Source organism: Gavialis gangeticus, unplaced genomic scaffold (assembly GCF_001723915.1).
Source record: "Gavialis gangeticus isolate Ggan-Ray unplaced genomic scaffold, GavGan_comp1, whole genome shotgun sequence".
NCBI classification, from domain to species: Eukaryota; Metazoa; Chordata; order Crocodylia; family Gavialidae; genus Gavialis; species Gavialis gangeticus.
This window is the reverse complement of record NW_017729023.1, coordinates 4,030,218-4,045,770: the sequence shown is the minus strand read 5'-3', so window position 1 is coordinate 4,045,770 and position 15,553 is coordinate 4,030,218. Positions and strand designations below refer to the sequence as shown.

The 15,553-nt window shown below is 45.0% G+C and overlaps 1 protein-coding gene across 4 annotated transcripts in view; it reads left to right on the top strand.

Moving 5' to 3' along the window:
• LOC109297135 (alpha-fetoprotein-like) overlaps positions 1–15,553 on the top strand; it is a 52,961-nt gene that overhangs the window by 3,457 nt on the left and 33,951 nt on the right. For all 4 annotated transcript variants that reach the window (XR_002097217.1, XR_002097215.1, XR_002097216.1 and 1 more), the window contains exons 3-8: positions 1,270–1,402; positions 5,561–5,763; positions 6,633–6,780; positions 9,673–9,770; positions 11,024–11,153; positions 12,934–13,148. Coding sequence is in view for 1 of the 4 variants with exons in the window: in XM_019516750.1 (XP_019372295.1) it covers positions 1,270–1,402; positions 5,561–5,763; positions 6,633–6,780; positions 9,673–9,770; positions 11,024–11,153; positions 12,934–13,148 (927 nt within the window). In the remaining 3 variants the exon portion in view is untranslated. The remainder of the gene's footprint in view (positions 1–1,269; positions 1,403–5,560; positions 5,764–6,632; positions 6,781–9,672; positions 9,771–11,023; positions 11,154–12,933; positions 13,149–15,553) is intronic.

The window sequence follows — 15,553 nt, the reverse complement described above, 5'->3', positions numbered from 1 at the left end:
TTTAGTGCAGAAATTCTGCCAAAGTTTCTTCCTGGTCATCACTGCAATCCATGGATTTATTTTCCAAAGTTACTGTAGCAAAGACTCAAAAAGACCCACCTGCTGAAGACTGTTTTGTTGAGGAGATAATCTTCACCTAAAAGGGAGCAACTTTGCAATGCTAAGGGTACATTTAACACCTGTTAAACTGCTTGAACGTGTGGTTACTTGTGTTTTAACTGTACTTAGTAACTCTTAGGTTTAATGTGAAAGAGAAAGCAAGTAAGCAAGCAGTATTAACCGGCATTTTAGTAACCGGAATTTCTAATAACTGGAATTTCTGGCTGGTTAGCCAGATGTAGGGGATTGGGGGGGAAGCTCACACATGCCAGCCGCTGCCGCCACCCACCAGTCTGCACTGCTGCCGCTCTGCATCTGGCTGCCTTGCCCCCCCTGCTCCGCATCCGGCCAAAACCCCTGCTTCAAATAACCAGGATTTTTATATATCCAGCAGGCTGTGTTCTCCACTCATGCTGGTTAACACAGCTTTTACTGTACTATAAAGATGATGTGAGGGTAAAATACACTATCATCTTTATGTGATGTCAGGAGTATTGTTGGAAGCTGGTGTATTACTAACATGAACTACAAGAGTTAATTTGCCTATGCCCTGGAGACAGAGGGGATCAGAAATATATATTGTAATGCATTAGCTCTGCCATCACTTGGTCCAGTAAGACAAATTCATTGGGGTTGGCTTAATGGTACAGGATGAGCAGAACTGCCTCTGAATAGTAAATCAAGTTTTCCTCAAAGGTGTTTGCAGGCCTTCCCAAAGCCAGGTCTATACTAAATAGCTTTTCCTGTGGTGGTTTCTGCCTTCTGGCAGAAGACTTATAATGTAGACAAGGTCAGAAGACTCTTAATGTAGATAGTAGTAAAGCATTTTTACTGTCTAATGGAGGATGAAATCCCCTCACAGCTGCTTCTACCATTCAGATAGATCTTCACCATACTTTGTCATTATCCCATAGCAAAATACCACTGCAAGTCTGTTTCCACAGTTGTTTTATCGTCTTGGTTGAGTATGTAAGGAGATACTATCCGCTGTTTCATCTCTCAGGTTCCCTGTTAGACCTGTCTCTATACACCTCCAATTTAACCAGTAACACCAAGGACCTTTTTCATCTCTTAAAGCTTTTGTTTGTTTGGCGGGGGGGGGGGGGGGTTGTTCATATTTTGTTTTTCTGGTAGCTAGATACATACTGAACCATATGCATACTGTTACAGATCCATGGTCATGTTTGCTCAGTATATGCAGAAAGTCTCTTTTGAAAAAGCAGCTAAAATGGTAGATGATGTCACAGATCTTGCAAAAGAGTGTGTTGCTGATGCCAGAGACCCAAAATGTGCCAAGCCACTGGTAAGCAAAATTAGATTCTTATAGAAGCCAACAGGTTCAAAAGTGCTCTTTTGTGGAAGAGATGATTAGTGGATGGAGAGGAGCCTTGCTTTTTAGATGTCTAGCTACAGATGCTTGATATCTAGAAAGTGAGTGATGCATCTAAATAACACCTACTACCATTTTAAACGTATCTCAGATAGTCACTGAGAAACCAGGGGAGATCAAATTATCAATCAATTCTGAAAAATCTCAGCCTGTGTTTTTTCAAAAAAAACCTTCTTGCAGGAAAGAAGGGTACCCAAAAGCAATGTAACTACATTCAGTAGCTGCCTTTGTATCCTGTCAGTACTAGCAAGAAGAAAGACTGCATTTGTTTTTGATGGAGAGATTCAATCTCCAACCCAGTCTAGATATAAACTGTATAACCTCTTCCCGTTAGTTACAATTCACCAGATAAAATCCCTGGATCTGAATGTCTCTGAAGCACGGAGTGAGGTGAGCTGTGAAACTGAATGTCAATCTGCATATGCAGATGTGAATCTGAATATTGCTGCTGGAACCTATTTAAAAACTAGGTAGAAGGGAGGGCAGGGAGACACCATAGAGATTAATTGGTTTAGGGAAACAAAAGCTTTTGTAGGCAACAACCTACTTTGTCAGATGCTTGGAAAGGACTGGCAGAAAAAAATGTTTAGAGAAGAGGAAATGTACGAGGGAAGGGATGCTGTTAAAAGAGTTAATCAGGGGAATTTATGACATCAGAAACACGATCAGATCTAGAAGTGGGTGCAGTGGTACAGCCACACACCCCTTTCTGACCACGTGGCAGAAGCAGCAGTCAGGGTCTTCTTTTTAACTCCCAAAGAAAATACAAATTACACACCGCCCATGCTCAGAGGCACATCCCCTCCTCTCCCTGTCCCTTCCCATTCCTTCTTACCCTGTCTGCCACTGCTGGTCTCCCCCCTGTCCTGAGGGAGAAGGGAGTTCCTGTTCCACTCCAGTTGGGCTCAGCCCTAGATAGTGGCAGTGGTAGCAGCAGCAGCAGTGGCAGCAGCAGCAACAAGTTTCCCCTCCCTGCCTGGTCCCCCAAGATGTTCTTTGCCAGACCACGAGTGGGCATGGGAGAGGGGACCATGCCTGACCACTGCCACTGTCCCAGGCTGAGCCCAGTCCTAATGCAGCCTGGCTGGAGCAGCTCTGGAGCTCCCTTTACCGCCTGGGGCAGCAGGGGCAGCAGCAAACAAAAAAGGGCAAACAGAAGTGGCAAACAGAAGAGGGTAATAGGAGGGGAGGGACAAGCCTCTAAGTACAGAGGGGAAGGGAGAGGGGAATCTTACCCTCTTTGGCTGTATTCATACATGCAGGCATGTGGGCTAGGGACAGACATTACACATAAACCAGTTTAAGTGATCAGAAACTGGTTTAAACCTGGAACAGAACAGATGTTCAGTGTACATAAACCAGTTTGAAAATGGTTGAAACCAGTTTGAGATAAACCTGGTTGAATGTAATATCAGAGTTAACTGATTTGGCTCAAACCTGTTTATGCAATGTCTGTCCCAGATCCCTTAGTGGTCCAGACTCCCCCAGCATCCTGGCATGCTCTCTGGGCTAGGTGGGACTATGTGCTCCACAGCAGGACTGGACCCTCCTCTCTGCTCCCTGGCTGGAACTCCACACAGTCTGCAGGCACAGCAGAGTCTGCCTGGCTTCCCCCTGCCCTACTCCCCCATCACTGCTCATTGTTCAAGCAGGAAATCCCACCCCTTTCCCTCTCATCTCCCACAGCAGGGACCCAAGCCCCATGGACCCTAGTGGTCTAGCTAGTGGTATGCTAGCTAATGCAGACATGTATGTGTCTCCAGTTTCACTGGGACAGGCAGACAGAACAGTATTAGTTTAGGGCTATTTGTAGCTAATCAACAGGTCAGCTGGCAAGATGTTTAAGAAGAGTTTGAAGTAATGGAGAGAGGCTATTGCTTTGCTGATTGGGTGATAAACACTGTTATCAGCTCCCTGCTGGCTTGTTCACCTTTCAGTTTTCTGCAGACAGTATAAAGAAGCAGGGAGGGAGATTTAAATGCTCCATACCATCAGCAGATGCATGCACTGCACTGCCTCCTCCCCACTTGCATCAGAGTGCTAGCAGAAGGCTGGGGCCTGGTAACACTCCCACCCTTTTAGCAGTGAGTGAGGAAAAGCCTGGGATGGTGCAGGCAGACCTCCCTAATCAGAGCATCCTGCCAGGGCCTGGCCATGCCCTGCCTCAGCTCAGCATTGAGCAAGGGAAGGGAGGGCTACTTTAGCACCCTCTGGCTTCTAGCCAGAGCCATGGCAGGCATGTGCCTGAATTTCCTCAGTCCAGAGAGAATGTCTGTCCAGTTACAAACAGGTTCAGCCTAGCCAGGTTAGACTAACCTGCAAGATTGAATCAATTCAGGCTCAGGCTTTCTGAATGTCTGTCCCTAGCTGTGAAGCACCACAAACCCCACACCTTGCATGTTAAACTGGCACAATTTGGCTAATTTGCAGTGATAAAGAGTGGCAAAGCATACAAAAGTAGTATATTCCTGGACAGATGCAGAGATGGGGGGAGCAGGCAGCCCAGGGCTGCCAACTCCCATGTCTCCGTGTGCTGCAGAGCCCCCTCAGTGAGGCATGTTGGGTGCCAGCCAGTCACTCTGTGGTTGGCTGGGTTGCAGTGTGCCTCAAGACAGGGCAGCAGGTAGCCCAGGGCTGGCTGCTTCCCCATCTCTATATGCTACTCCCTAACTGGCTGGGGCACAGGGTACTTCAGTGTGGGAGCTGTCAGGTGACTAGCCCTGTGCTCAGGCACTCTGTGCCCCAGCTAGCCCTCCCCACAGCACATGGAGCTCAGCCAGGAGCTGGGAGGAGCTGGACATGAGCAGTTTGCCTGAAGTGGGACAATTTGTCTCTCAACAAAGCCCACGTGCAGGGGTGTGTGCTGTGGCACTATATAGTGGCACAAATTTGTGCCACAACTATTTGTGCTGCTGCAACCACATGCCTCTGCTTGTCTGGATGTGGCCTTTGTGACTTAAAAAGCTACTGTTCTTGCAGTGTAGTCTGCCTGCCTGGTGATTGGGGTGATTAGTGGGGAAGGCTGGAAGTGAGGGTGCAGCCACTCCTGCAGCACCAGTTCTTGCTTCTATATTCTGGATCCACCTATGATCAGGGGTGTCAAACAAGTGATCTGTGGATGAATGCTCCCGTTGGGGTACTGACAAGCTGGGGGGAGGGGCTCAGGCTGCCATATAATTCAGGGATCCTGGGCCCTGATGGGCATGGCCTTTAGCAGCAGAAGGGTGAGTGAGGGAATGACAGGTTGCTGAGCATGCTTGGCATGTTGCCACTGTTACCACTGCCACTGTGGCATTCTGCCGTACCTCCTCTGGCACTGACCTGTGCTGGAGCTGTCACCCCAAACCCATGTCCCAGTCCCTGTGTCCTATGCTCTATGCTGCAGTTGTCATTGCTACTGCCACTCAGTGTGCCAGGCTGGAGCTGCTGCTGCCAAGCCCTGCCCCAGTCTGGAGTCACTGTCACCATCATCCTTATCACCACTGCCAGCCCTGCCACAGCCACCCCTTGCCCTAAGCTAAATCCAGCCCACAAGGAATCCCTCAATCTGGATCTGGCTTGTGGTATGGGGTGAGTTTGATCAATTAAGATAAATGGGGCAGTTAACACCCTGAGGGACACCTGAATAAGCAGCTAGTCTGGGTAATGGGATAAGAATCCAGAGTCCCTGTTGAGACCAAGGTTAATACAGTCCAGTCTGTGGATGCTTTTTTTTTCTGCATTTTCACATTGATATAGGTTTTCCCCTATTTTATAGGGCTGGATTGGGACTGGAAGGGTGAAGTCACCTGGTTTTGAGTTAGCACCGTGGATGCTTATGGGAACTTGCTTAGCAGCAGATTCATGTTTATTTGTGAAAATCATCCCACTACTTTAGATGCTTGAGGGCGGACTTAGGAGTTAAACATTAAGCAATGATTTTGATAAATCCTGGTCCATGAGTTTAATGCCCAATTCAGTTTCCTGCAACCAGTCAATTTATTGTGTTAGTGCTCTTTCCACAGAAATTTTGCAGGAGGGAAACAATTGCAATGCACTGCATACAATTAATTTTTTCTCTTTTTTCTGCAGACTACCTTTTTCCTGGCTGAAATCTGCCAGGAGGAAGGCCTTACTGGAATTACTGAGTGTTGTGCTAAAGATGACTCTGAAAGAAATGAATGTTTTCTGTCTCATAAAAATGTTACCCAAGGATTCATTCATCCCTTTAAAAATCCAGAACTTGAAAAAGCATGCAGTGATTATGCTGATAACCAAAATTCGCTAGTAGGGTAGTAAGTACTTTTATTTTATACCAGATGCTAATATGCAGCGCTTCTCAGCTTGGGGACAACATACTCCAAATCAGTACAAAAATGACAGTGGAAAATTCTGTAACATCTTGACCCACATTACAAATTTGAATATTTCTGAGTGTTTCAACCAGTTTCAGTTACTATCGTTACATCCCATGCCTTTTCCATCATCACTAGTTGTAGTCACTTCTCCTGGGATGTAGGCCTGCTATGCACTGAGCAGTCTGGACTGTGCCAGTATAGCATTTCCACATGCGCTTAAGTTTAAGCATGAACATAGGACTATGCTCAAAAGTAAGCACATGCTTTTGCTACTTTGGTAGGTAGCTGTCAGCATTAAATTTCTTGCAGAACTCAGCCCTTTCATTTCAGTAAAATCTCAGGCCTTACAGAATTTCTTCACATTTACCTCTTAACAGGTGCAGCTATGACAGACTAACTATATCTCTTCTTGAAAACTAAGCAATCCTGGGTCTCGCTAGTATTTGAAGGGAAGAAAACTCAGAAATCTCATGTACCACACATAGGCAGACAGATTAGATACCTTCTTGATTACAGGCTTTTATGTAGGCCAAGGAATCATGGTGACTAACAAACTATACACACTGAATGGATAGCAAAACTGTTCAGTCCAATGACTGCTAATGAAACACATCACTGTAAACATTTCCCTGATATAATAAAAGAAAACAACCACTATTGGTCTGTTAATGGCTGTTGTTATAACAAGTTTCACTGTATACTTGTCAGTGATAGAACCAAGTAAGTGCAAATAACATGGTATAAGCAGTCCCAAATTATGGGATATTCACTCTTAGAGTTTAATGCAAACTGCTTTCTTGTTTTAGTTTCATCTATGAAATTTCCAGAAGGCATCCCTTCCTCTATGCCCCAACAATCCTTTTCACTGCTTACAATTATGAGAAGATGATGAACAACTGCTGTAGCGCTAAAAACAACCCTGATTTTAACCTGACAGAATGCTTTGTGAAACAGGTATTGTCTTTTAACATGCATGGTTTTTTCAGATTTGAATTAATGGCTTCCTATAGCTAGAAAAATTCTAAAGCAGCCCTGAAGACCAGTCACCTAATGCCATATTTCACCCTTGACGAAGGTTCCCTCTAAGGTGTGCACATGCGCGGCCACGCACAAGTAAAAGGCTAGCCACGCACACACTTTTTTAGGCTGCACACCTGCTGGGATAGGAGCTAGGCTGCGGTGTGGCACACTTACAGAAGGTAAGCTCCTCCCCAAAGTGAGGCGGAGGTGGAGGCGGAGGCGGAGGCAGGAGCCTGGCACAGGCTCCTCCAGCTCCAGGGAACTGCTGCGCTCCCCTGCTTCATCTTGGGGAGTAAGGAGGGACGTGGCGTCAGGGCTGGGGAGTGGAGCACTTCCCTGGGGCCAGTGGAGCCTGTGGAGCTGTTCCCCAGAGCTGGCAGAGCCTGCGCCAGGCCCCAGCCTCTACCCCTGGCCTTGATGCCACATGCCTTCTCGTTCCCCAAGGCAAAGCAAGGGAGTGCAGCAGTGTCCTGGAGCTGGCGGAGCCCACGCCAGGCTCCAGCCCCAAGCCCTCAGGCCCCAAACCCCCAGGCCCCTAGCTCCCAGGCCTCAGCCCCCACTGCCTGCTCCGGGTGAGGAGCTTACCTTCAGTAAGTGTCCCACATTGCACTGAAGTGGCATACTCACGGACTGAAGCGGTGCGCTCGCGGAGAGAACCAGCGCACTCACGGACCTAAGTGGCGTGCTCAAGGACCACTACTCTTTAGAGTCAGCGTTGCTTTTGACCTCCATTTGGGTCAGGACTGAAACACACATTTAACTGCTTTCTTTCAGCGGGGCCTTAGATTCTTAAATAAAAATGATTCAGTGCTGAGCGCAGGCTGAGCACAAACCTGACTATCAGGAAACAAAAATAAGTTTATTATGAAAAGAAGGATGTCATTACCTGGGACCCAGGTTTTCCATTTCCTGTGGAAAAATATGGATATTCCCTTTTGAAGCTTGGGGCTGGGAGGAGCAACTGGAGGCAGGGGGTGACACTTGCATGTGTGCACACATGTACACTTGGCTGCAATACAACCAGGCAGGGTGGTGGGAACAGCTCTGGCAGCCGGATACAGGTAAGTCAATGGACGGGGGGGAGGGTTGGAGGGCCAGGGCTTGGGGACTGTCTGGGCACAGTACAGGCATATGCACTGGTGACATACCTGGGTGGATATGGGGGGGCATGTCCCCCCCCCTCCCCCCAATTTTTGCACCAACAGCAAGGTGCAGGGCAAGGCTCTGCAGCCTGACCAGACTGGCACCTGGCAGGAACCACCTCAGTGGCCCACATCCACAGTCCACCTCTGTCCTCCCAGTATGGGAGGGCAGAGTAGGGCAGGGCAGCAGCATATCAGGGCTGCTCAGTACCACAAAACAGTTGTGGGGGACAGCTGTAGCTGGACCTGTATCCTGGTGAAAGAAGTGGGCAGGGAGATCTCTGATTTTCCATGTTAAACTCCAAAATATACAGGTATTTAGAATGTATGTTATTATAATGATTTAGGCACTGGTAGGCTTCTGTAGGCTTCTTGCTTTAAAATGGTAAATATATCAATAAAACATTGTGTTCAACTTACACCTATATGTATATAGTGGTGTTTCATTTTATTTGCAAAAAACCAAGGATTTTGGGATCCGTAGTAAAACCAAGATCCCTAGTTATTACACGCTAGATGCTTGAGACTTCCAAAGCAAAATAAGGCAGTGGTGCCTGACCTCATTGCCCAGTGGGCCAGAGTGGCAGTGTCCCGCCCATCTGTGGGTTGGATCCAGCCAGTGCTCCCAATCCTGTGCCCGGGCTGACATGGCAGGCACCAACTGGTTGTGTGCAAGGAGGGGATGCAGACAAGGAGGGGATGTAAGGGAAAGGAGCTTGACCTAGCCCCATGAAGAAGGAAGGGGGAGTAGCTAGGCCCCAACCCGGCCCAGCAGAGAGGGAGGGGGCATGGCTTGGCCTTGATACAGAAGCAGTGGGGGGGTGGCATAGCCCAGCCCTGTGGACGGGGACATAGCTTGCATAGCTTGGCTCTGGTTGGCTGCACAGGGAACTGGGCTTGGGGATTTGGTAGGCGGGGAGGTGGCCATATTTATGGCCACTGCTCCCCAACTGCCACATTTCTGGACCCAGGGGGAGCCCTGCAGGCCAGATGCAATGGCTCTGTGGCCGGCATTTGGCACTGGAGGTTGAGCACTCCATATCTAAGGGGGTTAGAAACATGATTTCCACTAACAGAAATGGGACATTTGTGTCTAAATCTCTCAAGAGTGCTTTAAAAATCTCAATCAATATTCTATCATTTTAATTCTTCCCCCCCTGTTTTTCTAGATCAAGTAGGTATCTAATCTGTCTGTCTCTGTTGGTCTGCATATTTATGTAACTCTCCTTACTCTATATTTTTAGTAGGTGACTATTCGTGGACTAAGGTGGGTGTTGCTGTTTTATTCATCAGTGAATACCTGCATTTTGACTGGATTTGGGCATGATGCTGCTAGGTGCTGAGAACGTTTGAGAATCTTGGTGTGCCAAAGATGTTAGTGGGAAGCTGTTTCTTGGCAGCAGGCACTCAGCCCTGTAAGAATGAGGTATATCAGTCAATCAAAACAGTTCATCCCTAGTTTAAAAGCACAGAGCAATTTAATAAGAAGTTTTAAGGTGGGCAGAATTTTACAAAACAATAGGAGTGATTAATATGTGCAACTGATATTACTTCTGATTTGTTAGCTACTACACAGGTAATCAGGGAAAAGCCTTTTAGCTGTCTGCTAAAATCTTCTTGTTCAGATTCTACTTTCTTCACTAATTTGATCTCTTTTTAATCATTTTCTTCTCCCTTGTAACAGGCACCAGTTGTGATGAAGCCAGTAAAAGAAGATTGTTCCTTGCAGGAACACACCTGTGAGATCCAGAAGAAATTTGGAGAAAGAACATTAAAGGCTCTGTGAGTCTCTGACCTGATTATTAAATGGGCAGAGTGGCACCTTATGAACTAACTAATTCGGAGACATACATTTTCATAAGCAACAGCTTACTTCAGACTAACATGGCTAACTACCTCTCTTTGATTATTAAATGTATAACATTTCTGTTGCTTCAAAAGCAGAACAACCATACCAACTGCAGCCCTACAAAAGAGCAGGGACTCATTAGTACTATTGCTTTGAATACTTGTGAACAGTAAGTGTATGCTAATTTGCATGTCTATTGTATAATAGAGGATAGAAGTTGATTTTCAGCAAATTGTGTGCACACCTAAGGACAGATTTGCTTGTGCAAAAACACATGTACCCCTGCACACAACTTTACCATGACTGTACATCCAGCCATATAAACTACACATGCCAAGAGCCTATGTTATATGTAACTGTGAAGAAAATTAGGCACATGAATGTATTTTAAACTGTAGGCTTAATTTTCTTAACGTTTAGTCATTAACTTTCTGGGAGAAAAAACAGTTTTGACATAACGGCCAAATTCCTGTTTAATTTATACCAAGTCAATACCTTTTGGTGACAGTTGCTGAGAGTGTCAATGAAATAGACCTTCACTATTGTGTCATGTGTATAATTTCTGAGGCAGTTCTGTACCATTTTTTTGCTTGATCAACACTGTGCTATTTTAGTTGTATGGTCATACTTAACATTATTACTGAATTAATGTCCATAGATTTTTAAAGGGACCTAAAAAAACTGGGCAGCCAACTCATGTTGGGTTGGATTCTGCTTCACCTTCTAGATGCCTGTGGACTCAGGTGCCTAAATGTGATTCTTTTCTACCCCATGCCAGTTCCTGAAAATCCAATTATGCATCTACTATTGTAGCATAGCCAATTTAGGCTTAAACTAAGTCACAAAAAGCAGTGAGGAGAAGGAAATCCCAGCCACCTTTTATATTAACAGTATTTCAGGGACATAAATAGGGTGGAATAGCATTGTAATTTGGCATCTAAATCTATTTACATACCTAATGGGTGGGGTAGGATCCAGCCCTTTTAATTTCAGCTGGAGTTGGGCACTGAACTCTGAAAATCCAACCATTCACTTCTATGGAAATGTTATCAATAATTTCAGTCAGAGTAGAAAGAGGCCACTGGTACTGCTGAACAGCTTGGAAAATCCCACAGATAATGAACTGCTGCAGATTATAGCTTTGTGTTCTGAGTTTTAAAAAATCCTGCTGTTTGTTCCTTTTTAGGACGCTTGCTTTTTTCAGCCAGAAATTTCCTAAGGCTGAATTTAACACCACGATGAAAATTACAGTGGACATGGTGGAGATACACAAGCAATGTTGTCAAGGAGACATGCTGGCTTGTATGCATGACAGGGTAAAAAAATAAAACTCATCTGAAGATGTTATGATTGAAAACGCAGATCTCCTGCCTGGCATTCCTCTCCCTTCTGATTTTTGTTCCCTTTTGCTCTCCAAATTGTGAATTTAATTAATCAATCAATTAAAATACATGCAATCTAGGAGTTGGTGGGTTGTTCTAATTTGGCCCTTTCTGCAGTGAAATAAACAGGAAGCATAGGACAAACATGATCCTGTAGCTGAGGATGATCCAATTGATTCTGGAACTGGGAGAGCTGAGTTTAGTTCCTGGGTATGTCATAGATGTCCCATGTAATCTTAGGCAAATCCTTTAGTCTGTGGTTGTTCCCTATCTTCTGCTAGCTCTTTGCATCCATTTTTGCCCCTGTTTGGCTGTCTGTCTACTCGTCTGGCCAGGAACTATCTCCTACTTCAGGTATGTACAGATGTTACCCTTAGATCAACCTAACTAAGGTTAGGTCCATTTAAATGCTAACCTGTGCAGATGTTCTGGGGGCTTAAAATGGGCCACAAATGGCAGGCCCCATCTAATTTAATATACCTGAGTAGGTGAACTAACTTAGATCAGGAATGGGTTAGCCCAGTCTAATGAACATTTGTACACATTCAGAGCACAGCCCTGAGGCTGGGAGAGCCTAGTCACTTGCTCCAGTCCTGGGACTACTTATACCCTGCACCCTGACTGGGCTCTTTTTTGCCCCCGGCCCCCAGCCCTGGGACAACCTCCCCTGTGAACCCAACAACCCCCCCCCCGCAATCTTTCCAATCTCCCCCAGACCTGCTAACCCTCTTCCAGGGACCTGTTAGTCCACCCCCCACCACAATCCTACGTGCACTGAGTTACTTATACCAGGGGCCCAGCATAGCTCTGGTGGGCATCTTCACATGCTGCTCCTGGTCTACAATCATGCAGCTTAAAGAAAGCTGTGTGATGGTAGACCAGGTGCCATGATACGCACCTTTTGTCATAGAGCAGGGGCAGGCAAAATGTAGCCCGCGGGCCAGATGCGGCACTCCAGGCCATTCTATCTGGCCCACAGGGGCCCCTAGAAAAATTTAGAAAATTAATATTTATTTGCTCCTGGCTGCCTGTTATGTGGCCCATGATGGCTTGCCAAAACTCAGTAAGCAGCTCTTCACCCAAAATAATTGCCCACCCCTGTTATAGAGTCATAGAGAAGTAGGGCTGGAAGGGACCTCCAGAGGTCATCTAGTCCTGAGGCAGAACGATCCTCCTCCAAAACACCCCCTACAACCATAATCTACATTCTACATAAGACTGCCCTCAAACCTGACACAACATAGATCTAACAAGCTAACCTGACACAGGTAAAGCAGGGGAACTAGGTCAGCTGGTGTCCTGCTGCTATAAAATGTTGTCAATATAAGCTTGAGAGTCCTGAATAGAGTGTCTAGATCAGTGGGATGCAGTGGGTAGAGCATTAAGTTCAAGACTTGGGTCTTGTCTCCAATTCTGCCATGAGCCTACCTTGTGGCTTCAAGCAAGTATATCACTTCCATGCATGTCAGTTTTCTCTAAAACATGGATAATACTCTTGATCTCAAAATAATGCCCCCCATAAACAAAGCTTAATATATACAAATGAAATAATAGGCAAGAGCTCTTAGCTATATGTTGCCAGAGCTCTGATTTTAGTAAGAGGTATCTAGTTTCTACTGCATCAAAAACTAGAACAATGAGCTGATTCCTGTATTGGGGATCAAGAAAGAAGGAAATTCATTTAAAAATAACCATTTTTTTTTACTTTTTACAGGCAGAGTTTACATCCTACGTATGTTCCCACCAAGATACCATCTCAAGTAAAATTCAAAACTGCTGTGAAAAGCCTGTGCTTGAAAGAATTAAATGTATATTTATGTCAGAAAATGATGACAAACCCACAGGCTTGTCACCTCAAGTCAGACAGTTTATAGAGGACCAAGATGTCTGCAAACGCTTTGAAGAGGAAAAAGATGTCTACTTGTCCAGGTAAGGCAACTGTTAACCTGCTCTTTTCCATCTCTGTCACATAAGTGCTGTCACTCCAGGCCAAGCCCTCTAATATAGAGGCCTTAGCTCTTCTCCAAATGCTCAGCCTGTGTGTGTTGGGGGGAAGGAAATCAGTGACAGCTATGGTTGTCCTTCTGTCTTACCCATGGGAGGTTAGGGTGTTATGCCTTGTGATTGTGTCAGGGTTGATTGTGTAGTTCTACTAATAGGTTAGACCAGTGATTCTCAACTGGGGTATCGGGGAGCTCTAGAGTACCACCAGATCCTTTGAATGGTGCCATGAGATATCAGTTGATAAGGAAGATGTGAGGAGGTAAGCACATATATCAGGGGTAGGCAGCCCCCTGCATGAGTGCCAGAGTGTGGCATGCAAAGGCATTTTGCTTGGCATGTGCACTTTGGGGCAGGTGGAAGGGAAGGGGCCAGGGCTTCACAGCCACAACAAGGATCAGGTCCCTTGTGGCTCCCCTGCTGTCCAGTCCTGGCAAGCCAACATCTTACAGGTCAAAGTTGCAGGTGTTTTTGGGACTCTGCCCAAAAATGTGGCCAAACCCTGACATACACTACATAGATCAAGGCAGTCTCAAACTTGTCCCTGCCTGAATGATTCCTCACCCTTACAGCCCAACCCAAATGCAAGGAAGCCAGCACTGTAATATAAATATTCATTTTTTAAAACTGGCTGGCACTCAGCATATAAAAGATATGGAGGAGTGTCTTGACTCAAGTCCAGTGAAGGGTGCCTTGAGCCTAAAATATCTGAGAACCAGTGGGTTAGACAATGGATGTATATGGGATGGTTTGGATAAGGATGATCCTGCCTCTACCAGGATTTTGGACTAGATGGACTCTGAAAGTCCCATCTGGCCCTACTTTTCTACAGTAATGTCTGGTATAGATGTTAACTAGGTTTATTTTATACAGCAACATATTAAGAGTCTAATAATCCAGGTTCTGTGTTTTACAGATTTGCATCTTTTTTTTATTCTTGGGCAACTTTTCTGAATGTCTTAGTAAGCCATTTGTGTGACTGAAACAAAATAAGGCTGGATATTCTAGCATAGGTAAATGGGAAATAAAATATTAGTTTTGGCTCTGAAAAGCACTTTTTAGCATATTTAAAAGTCCATGAAGATACAAACATAAATATAAAAGTTGAAATAATTCATATTATAGAAAAATGCTGGTTTTGCCTCCTATTTTTTGAGCTAAGCAAAACCCCAAACCACAGAAGGCACTGACTAAGAAGCAGTAGGATAGAAGCAAATGTAGAACACCTGGTTTCATGAGGTTTTTACCAGTAGATCGGGGCCAAGAACAAAGCCAAAATCTCAAGCTAATCTTATAAAAGTCCAGTGCCTTCTGTTCCAAGCCCTGGCCTAAAATTCAGCCGTAAATGGGAACTCAAAACCCTTGCCTAAATCAAAACCCTCTTTGTATCTGAATGCATTAGGTCCATATCTGCTTTAGTCAAGGACCTACAGTTTTAATCCTACTTCCAACAAGGGTGATGGCAAAAATTTTCACCAATCTCAGCCGAAACAGGATCAGATCGCCTGTATACAACCGGAAGTTATTTAGTTCAACATTATGTTTATTGCAGCCAGTATAATCTGATTACCTCATAAAGCTGTGATGTTTTACGCCCTCTAAGAAATGAGTCCGTTGTTCAAAAAAAATAATTGGAATTAAAGGTGATAACCCAGTAAAATGATAAAGCTACGCTATATGGGGCTTTTTAACAACATTTTTACAGCTTGCTGAATATTTTTTTTAAGAATTTTTTTGCGTGTGTTTCCATTTAATTGTTTTGGTAAAAGAATCTGAACATTTCTAAGGTTTCAAAAATCTAAATTTTTTAATCACACAAAAAAACTGAAAAAAAAATTCTTAATGAATAGAATACATTTCCCAATTAGCTCTAATTACGGTCTGATTAATGTACCTACTTAGAATGCCAGCCACCTTTCATAAGCAAGCCCAGACCCTTCACATACCAAACAATTCTAATATATTTTAATCTTTATTATTGATACTGAAAGGAAATGCATGTATGGTCAGTGGCCAGTTACGAATCACCTGTTAATCCCTTGTTTCCTTAGTAAAAAATCACACATTTTTCCCTGTGGCCGTCCCTGTAGCCCACTCACTGAAAAAAGCATTTTAAAATATTGTTTGCCATAGTGATAAAAAGATTCCTGTGAAGAAATCTTTGGGCCCCGGGGGAGGCTCACCTGGGCCTAGAGTGAGTGAGGATTTAGTTAGGGAGCTTCTGGAGGGGCTGGACATTTTTAAGTCAGCCGGCCCAGATGATCTTTACCCTAGAGTCCTGAAGGAACTCGCTGGGGTCATTGCAAGTCCCCTGGCACAGCTTTATGAACACT